General features: G+C 35.5%; 1 protein-coding gene across 1 annotated transcript in view; it reads left to right on the top strand.

Moving 5' to 3' along the window:
• Positions 1 to 8,475, top strand: part of PIK3C2G (phosphatidylinositol-4-phosphate 3-kinase catalytic subunit type 2 gamma) — a 385,467-nt gene that overhangs the window by 49,709 nt on the left and 327,283 nt on the right. The window contains 1 exon segment of the mRNA XM_017888605.1: positions 6,348 to 6,470. Coding sequence (XP_017744094.1) covers positions 6,348 to 6,470 — 123 coding nt within the window.

Genomic DNA, 8,475 nt, shown 5'->3' with positions numbered 1-8,475 from the left:
TTTTTTTTTTTTTTTTTTTTTTGAAGACTGAAATAAAATACTTTTATTTATTTATAATCTATGGGTCTGCATTACAAAATCCAAACTTACAGTCACTAGAAATGATTGGTGCTCTATAGAGGTCAAAGCATCCTCAGCTTTTGACAGCTCCTGCTTGTCTGTGCCAAAAAGAAGGTCTCTCTAAACACTGTTGTCTCTCTCCCAGTGGTACTCCACCCTTGCTTATTTATTACTCAATGCTAGACCTATTTTGGCACTGGGGACAAGGGGAGTTCTGTGTTGTAACGAACCAATCACAGCCTTAGGCAGACTCTGTGTACTTGAGTCTCAGGACTAGGACTCTTGGAGCATTCCTGCCCCTCCTCCACATGGCGGTCAAACTCTGCCTTGTATCTGCAGTTAGTCGTTCGCAGCAAACGAGAGTTTATTGCTCCTTGTCCCTGACCTCTAATTGGTATCCAGGTAAGATCTTGAACCCAAGACAAGTTTCCTGGCCTTTCGCCGGAAGCAAAGTCCTTTTCCTTCTACCCTTCCTTCAACAGCAAAGGAGCTTCTCATCTATGTCCTACTTCTCTCCCAGAGACAAGACTGTTTTGCTTTTTACTTCTCCAGAAGCAAGGGGTTTTTGCCTGGGCTCAGGGAAACACAGGGTTTGCTGCTCCTCCCACTGCAGCTTAGAGTTTTGCTTCTTATGCAAAAAGGATCCACAGAAGTGGACAGAGCCCCATAACTGTCTCCCAGAAACAGCTGGTTACCTACACACCTGCACCACAGACTATGACTTCAGTTTCCTGCACGGCCTTCAGTATTTTCCCCAAAAAACTGGTAGGCGTCCTTGGAAAAAAGCTTGCAGGAGATTGTAAACTCACCATGTGTCTTGGGCTTCCTAGTATTCCAAACTGACATGCTAACTCACACCTGGCCTTTAAAAAATCTGTTAAATTTTAGCTAATTTCTTCCTACTCATGTGTATGGTGACCATCTCTTTCTCCTGTGGTCTGCCAAAGTTTGAACATTTTGTGTGCCCCAACTCTCTTTGGAGCAGTTTTCAGTGTGTAGTTTGGTTTACTTGGTCACTTTGTGACCTCAAATATCAGCGGGGTTCAGAAGAAGTTATAATTTTGTATATTATCTGGATTTTTTCATTGTTGCAGAGAGATCAATGTTCTATATTTTCATTTGTTTGTTTGTTTGTTTATTACACTTTAAGTTCTGGGATACATGTGCAGGAAGTGCAGGTTTGTTACATAGGTATACATGTGGCATGTGGCTGCACCCATCAACCCATCACCTACATTAGGTATTTCTCCTAATGCTCTGCCTCCCCTTGCTCCCCACCTCCCGACAGGCCTGATGTGTGATCTTCCCCTCCCTGTGTCCATGTGTGCTTATTGTTCAACTTCTACTTATGAGTGAGAACATGAGGTGTTAGGTTTTCTGTTCCTGTGTTAGTTTGCTAAATAAGAATGATGGTTTCCAGCTTCGTCCATGTCCCTGCAAGGGACATGAACTCATCTTTTTTAATATTTTAAGCCAAGTTGCATTTCAAAGCTGTTTTTAATCTTTAAGGAAAAAATAATTCATATTGGCACTAACTACTGAACCTGGAATGAAAAGCATTCTAAATTCTCAATTTGTTTCCAAACTCATTAATTGAATTTGATAATTTTCAGCATGTCTAATATAAATAGAAACTAATTAAAGTTTGTATAAAATTAGGAGGTGGTACGCTGTTACATGGCTGTTTAAATGCATACTGCTTTGGTCTCCATCACAGCTGAATAAGAGACGGGAATAATCAACCACTTATGATGTTTGGTTTGGTTTTCCAGAAAGATGCAGGGGAGAAAAGATTGTTACCCATCTTTTCAAATGTTCAAAATATTTTTCAAGTATGCTTAATTCATTCTAAAGTGTTAGCATATGGTTCCTTCAAGGTTCAGGAAACATCCAATATTTCCAAAGATACGCTTGGAATGTACTACATAAAATAACATCATAACGTTGTTTTCGGGTTTTCATTAACCCAAAGAAGTTAGAAAGAATTTAGAGGCAGTCTAGTCTAAATCCCATGCAATGCAAAAATCTTCTCTAAATATCCCTGATTGCTCATATACCTGAATCTGGAGCACCTTTCTACTCAAAAGGCAGCCTACACAGTTTTTGGACAAATAATTTTAAGAAAAACTTTTCTTAAAATTTTAAGAAAAACTAGAGAGTCAAAAGAACCTCTCGGGGTTTGCAACCATTTGTTCTCATTTATCGTTTTAGAGCTACTTACAATAAATCTAATCCTCTTTTTACCTGAAAGACCATCAAATACTTGAAATGGTTATAATGTTTTATTTTTTTCCTTTTTTGCCAAGCTAAAATTTTGTAATACTATCAACTACCTTCACGTTGATGTCTATTAAGCTATATAGTCTTCTGGCTTATGTCCCCACACTGCGTGCTCCATCTGTGACCCAAACTTTCTCCTCCATCATTAAAATAATAAAAGTTCTGAAATGTTACGCACCCAGTGTTCAACTTTTTTTTCTATATCTATATTCTCTCTCGGGATAATCATATTCAAATTTCTGTCTATGTATCACCTCTATGAAAATGTTGCCCAAGTCTACCTTTGTTATTTCTTGAAATAGGGTGCTTACCCTACTGCATTTTGTATCTGTAGGGGATCTCATAATGCGAATTAGCCATCATAGGGTTTGTAAGTTTTAAACTGATATTCCCCTCGTACTCTGGTGTGTGTGTGCATGCATTTGTATATATATATATATGTGTGTGTATTTGGGAAAAAACTCTGTAGGTTGGTATAGAAAAGTGTTTCTATACAATGATTGTGCATTTACTTCTGCTTGGGTCCAAAAATGTCACAATAGTCTAGTGTAATGTTTAACATAAATTCCTACTATGGTAGTCCAAGTTAATATTCTGGAGACACACAGAGCACAGACTAGAGTTCAGTTTCTCAGATAATCATTTTCCTTACTCAAGGACTGAGTAGAGAGAGGCTTTGTCAAAAGTGTTTCTGATCAGTAGAAATAGTTTTTCTTCTCCCATCTTTTACAGGTGGCTGCTATCCAATGTTTGAGGACTGTTTGAGGATCTTAGCTCCAGTCCTGCCCCTTCCCCTACTTTCACCAAGTGATTTAGTCCTAAGATTTCAGCACGTTTCCCAGTGTTAGCAATAAACACCAATCTTACAGCTGAGGATCTATATCTAGTCTGATATTTCCTCCAGGCCATTGCAGCATCACTGTTGGAGCTACTGCTCAGGCTTGAAGTTCCCTCTAAATGTCTGCAACCCTAAGATTTATCCTACCTTTCTTATAGTTTGTTTAATGTTTATACACACACCATGTGGTGTGTGTATGTGTGTGTGTGGTGTAGTGTGTCTATATTTTCTCAGTCCACCAGTTGCTAGAGATAGAACTCCATTGCATTTCCTCTGGGAAGCTCAAAGCCTATGTATCAAAAAATACTCACATCATGATTCTACCAAAAATCTTCATTTTGTCTGTGTTTCTGCCATAATGAATAGCACCTGTATTCTTGGTTTCCAAAATTTGGAAATGAAATTTTGGAATCATCTTAAATCCAACCTTTCTGTTGGTTCTCATATCCAATTAATCACCAACTCAATTTTTACAATTGCAATATTTTGCTTCACATATTCTAGCAATCTCAGTTATGCATGAATATAATGATTATCTTCAGAATGTGAATATTAAATCAGATAAGTGGATCACATAAGAAGTAGTGCAAGACTGGAGTAATAGATTGAATAAATCAGCTACCAACTACCTAGTGACCCAAGTCAACCTGGTATTTAGTAATGTTTATGAATTTTCACAAACTCATGTATCGCACATATTTACTTAGAACAGAGGAATGAAAAAAATAAACATAGAACCTAATATGACTTTTCAGACTTTTATGATTTTCTAATTTCTATTCTATTAGTTATCTGTGCATATACAGTGTCTCATTTCTCTTATAAACTGAAAGATTGGTGTGAATGAATAAAATTAACTAGTTAAACATTAAAATTTAGCCCTCATTATCTGCCAGGCACTATATTTCATATTTTATCTAATTTAATCTTTATAGAAACTTAATTATTATTCTCACTTCACAGAAGAGGGAGCCTAGGGACAAGAAAGTTAAATACTCTGATGATGGCCACAGGTAGAAAGGGGCAGAACCAGGATGTAAACAAACAGATCTTGACTTCAGAGCTGACAGTATTGTCTATGATGCTCTTCTGAGTGAATACTGTATTAACAGTATATTAATAGTAAGGTTGTTGTCCTTTGGTAATTTTCAAGTTATCAAGTACATTCTCAAATCTAGTATCCAAACTAAACTCCAGTTTGGATAATATACATTGAAAATGTGGTGGAACTCACTTTCTAGTTATGCAGAGTATGTGTCTTTTGATTCAATTTAATAATGAACTGGATCTGGTAGGCACATCACAATATTGACTTATATTGAGTTAACACATAAGTGAAATAAATGATTTTTTCCATTTGAATGACTCATAAATTTTTCTTCTCCATGTTATTATTGGATAAATATATTTTTTAATCCATGAGAGACTTAAAATAGATCTCAACTAAATTGTATCTTTTACTTTTAGCTCATTAATAAAATCTGTAGACAATTTTGGAATCCTCCTTTTGTCTTTTGTAGTATTAATTAGTTATTCTTCAGGTTTTTGTCATTGGTTTCAGGATTTGTAAAATTACATATCAGAGATACTGGCAACAAATTTAAAAGTACATGTTATTTTTCCACAAAAGAAGCAAAGTATTATCCCATTAATATAAAACTTGCATTGTGTCTTTGTATTGACACTTTGTTAAGAAAATGTAAGGGGAATTAAAATCTTTTTATGCTGTGAACACATATCTTTGTATGCAAATAAAAGGAAGAACTCTGTTCCATCTCTTCTTAAAATAAACTGTTGTAATTTTCCATTGGAATGACGGTGGTGCTGGTGACAAAACTGATGTTTTTTGAGAAAACACAATTGTTAATGATAAAGACAAAGAACATAAAAACATTGTAGAGTGAAACGTGATTCACACAGAATCAAAGAAAAGAGAGATTTCTCACTATAGTTAATGGCAAAACATAGAAAAGAATAAGGTCAAAACAGAGACGGTTTTTTTAAAATAAATGCTTATTTAAGAACATGTGCAAATCTGAGATATAGAACGGCTAATGAAAAATTCTTAGAATGGTGACCATAGAATCGCTATCTATCTTAAGGCCAGCCTGCATTGTTGATTTGAAGAATTTGTCATTGCTGTAGGCATATTGGGCCATTTTTGTGTTGCTATAAAGAAATACCTGAGTCTGGGTAATTCATAAAGAAAAGAGGTTGAATTGGCTCACAGTTCTGCAGACAATACAAGAAGTGTGGTGCCAGCATCGCCTTCTGGTGAGGGCCTCAGGAAGCTTTGCAATCATAGCAGAAGGTGAAGGGGATGCAGGTGTCTAACCTGGTGAGAGCTGGAGCAGAGGGAGGCGGGATGTGCTGCACAATTTTAAACAACCAGATTTTGTGAGAACTCGCTCACTATTGCAAGGACAGCACCAAGCCATTCAAGAGGGATCCACCCCCATGACCCAATGCCTCCTCCCATCAGACCTCACTTCCAACATTGGGGCTTATATTTCAATATGAGATTCAGAGAGGACAGACATCCAAATTGTATCAGTATATTGTATTTGTCATCAGCGATTGTTTTGAAAAATCAGTCACTTCAAGGATGTGCAATCAGATGATTATCAAACACCTCAACACCACAACTGGCTGTCCAGAGTTTGTTCTGAACCCTGTGAATCTGATTTTCTAGTAAGTTTGCCCAACTATACCCTGATTCCAAACAATAGGTGTATTTTGAAACTCTCCCAGGGTTGACCATCATTACTTTGTTTTCATAGTGTTTTGTGGAAACCACAGACTTTGTCTAAGGCTGAGTTTCCCTGCTTTCCCCACACTTCTTCCTCCCTCTCTCTCTCTTTTCCTCTCCCTCTTCCTTACCCTTCCTCTCCTTCTACCTCTCTCTCTCATTTTGTTTCAAGTAATGTTAAATTAGAGCTAAGTTAGTAAGTTAGTGTTAAGTCAGTTCTAATTTTGAACATTTGCTCAGTGAAAATTAAAGCCCAGTTACAGGGTAACCAGAGTCTTGAGAACTTTCTTTTTATGTGAAAGCAAACAATCATATTTTATTCCACTTGCTCCTCATGGAAAAAGAAGAAGTTTGAGAATAAATTGATGTTCCCTCATTTATTTCAATAGATTGTAAGATGTGAATCTTGGTTACCTACAGGAAAACGTGGATAATATTATTGAAGAAGTTAAAAAAATATGCAGTGTTCTAGGGTGTGTGGAAACCAAACAAATTACAGATGCAGTAAATGAACTAAGTCTAATTCTTCAGAGAAAAGCAGAGGTAAGTATATTCATTTATTACACAGTAGTTTTAAACCTGAGTTCAATATTTAATTAAGGAGAGTGAAATACTTTTTACTAACAACTGTATTTCTGTGTGTATGTTTGAGTCTGTGTGATTTGTGTGTGTATGTGTGTGTGTGTGTGTGTGTGCTGCCAAACAGTATATTTCAATTGTTTGGGAGTGTTGGCAGCTTGAGTCTATTATGCCAAATAGATTTGATTAAACTATAAGGACATTGATTACACCTTTGAAGTTTGTAACCACCTAATAACTTCAGGTGGTACTGAAATCAATCCTATAATCCTACCTAAATGAACGTAATTATATGACATTCACATATACGTGTTTGTATAGATTAACGGTTCTCACGTATACGAGTGTATACAGGCATAAGTGTCATGTTTGTATGGATAAGCACATTTATAAAAAAGAAAAGATCCATTTTTGTGCTATCTTTTGCGAATTTTGCAGTGCACACTGCTTCCATGATTCCTGTGTGACTTTCTCTGGATCCCACATTGTGGTTTGGTGGGCTTAAAAAATGGACATTATGTGATTTTCTTTTGAATTCTAAGAAATCTGATGTAGACCTGTAAGTGATTATTTTCCAAGAAAAACATTAGGACATCTGGTTACAATAAATTCATTTATCTTATTATTAATTTAGCAGATGATAAAGCAGAAAGATACGATGATAATAATAACCAGTATTTGCTAGTCCATTGTAATATATAACATAGTTTGACATATGCATTACCTTATTGAATTTAATTTTTATTTTATCTCAATTTATGTTCATAGCAATGTCATAAAGTTGGTATTTTAATGTTCATTTCACTATTAAAACTCAACGCTTACAGTGTGTGTGTACGGAGAATTAATAAGTGGCAAAATACAGATTTGAACCTAGGCCCCTATACACATTACAGTGCATGTGAAACTTTCTAAGATAGAGTGAATACATATAATCTCTATCTGCATGGTAGACAACAAGAAAGATTCTACTACTTTTGAATATGCCAGTCTTGAAATTTTCAAAAGATTGATTTACAATGTAGATAATCGTATTACTACATAGAAATAATCATGCTTACTGCTTATTGTTTCAAATAGATAAGTGGGTATGAAAATTCAGTAGTTTCTTAATGATGGGCTTTCTAGATCTTATTTAATCCAAAGTTTTGTGTGATTAGACAGTAAAAAAATGAATATAGAAATTTAAATACGTTCTTTACATGAACAATGATGATTTTGATGACTCATGGAGGTACACCACAAACATATTTTAAAGGTAAACATTGCTGAAAAGCTAAAAATGCAAAGCATTAAATAAATCAAAATTTAAATAATGTAATCAATAAATCCAGCAATTCAATATCGAAGACAGATTTGTGTTTATTTCCCTAAATTTTTCTTAAAAGGAAACACCTTCTCTTTTACTTTCCAATTATAGAAGGAAACTGAGTAACTATGTAGTCTCCAAAACTGTTTTTGTATGTGGCTCTTAAGACCTAGGGCCTTTACAAGTAACAACAAGGTAAAACAATCTGATTTGATCACATATAGTATAATCATATTTTTCTATTCTGCATCAGAGTAAAAAAAAAATATACTGGAGCAGGGGCGTTCAATCTTTTGGCTTCCCTGGGCCACATTACAAAAATTGTCTTGGGCCACATGTAAAATACACTAACACTAACAATAGCTGATAGGCTTAAAAAAAAAATCTCATAATGTTTTAAGGAAGTTTACATATTTGTAATATTTGTGTTGGGCCACATTCAGTGTCATCCTGGGCTGCATGTGGCCCACAGGCCGCGGGTTGGACAAACTTGTACTAGCGTCTTAAAAAGCATTTCACCAGTATGTTTCGAAAATAACTATTTTGATGAACTTAAAAACTTGGGAATTATATGATGCTGAAAAGGGGCTTTCTAATTGGTGATGTTAAGTCAGTATAACAAGGTAGTGAGAATTAACTTTGAACAGGCGGGTATTTCTC

This window comes from Rhinopithecus bieti, unplaced genomic scaffold, assembly GCF_001698545.2.
Source record: "Rhinopithecus bieti isolate Rb0 unplaced genomic scaffold, ASM169854v2 scaffold_15769, whole genome shotgun sequence".
Lineage (NCBI taxonomy): Eukaryota > Metazoa > Chordata > Mammalia > Primates > Cercopithecidae > Rhinopithecus > Rhinopithecus bieti.
This window is presented reverse-complemented; position numbering and strand designations above follow the sequence as displayed.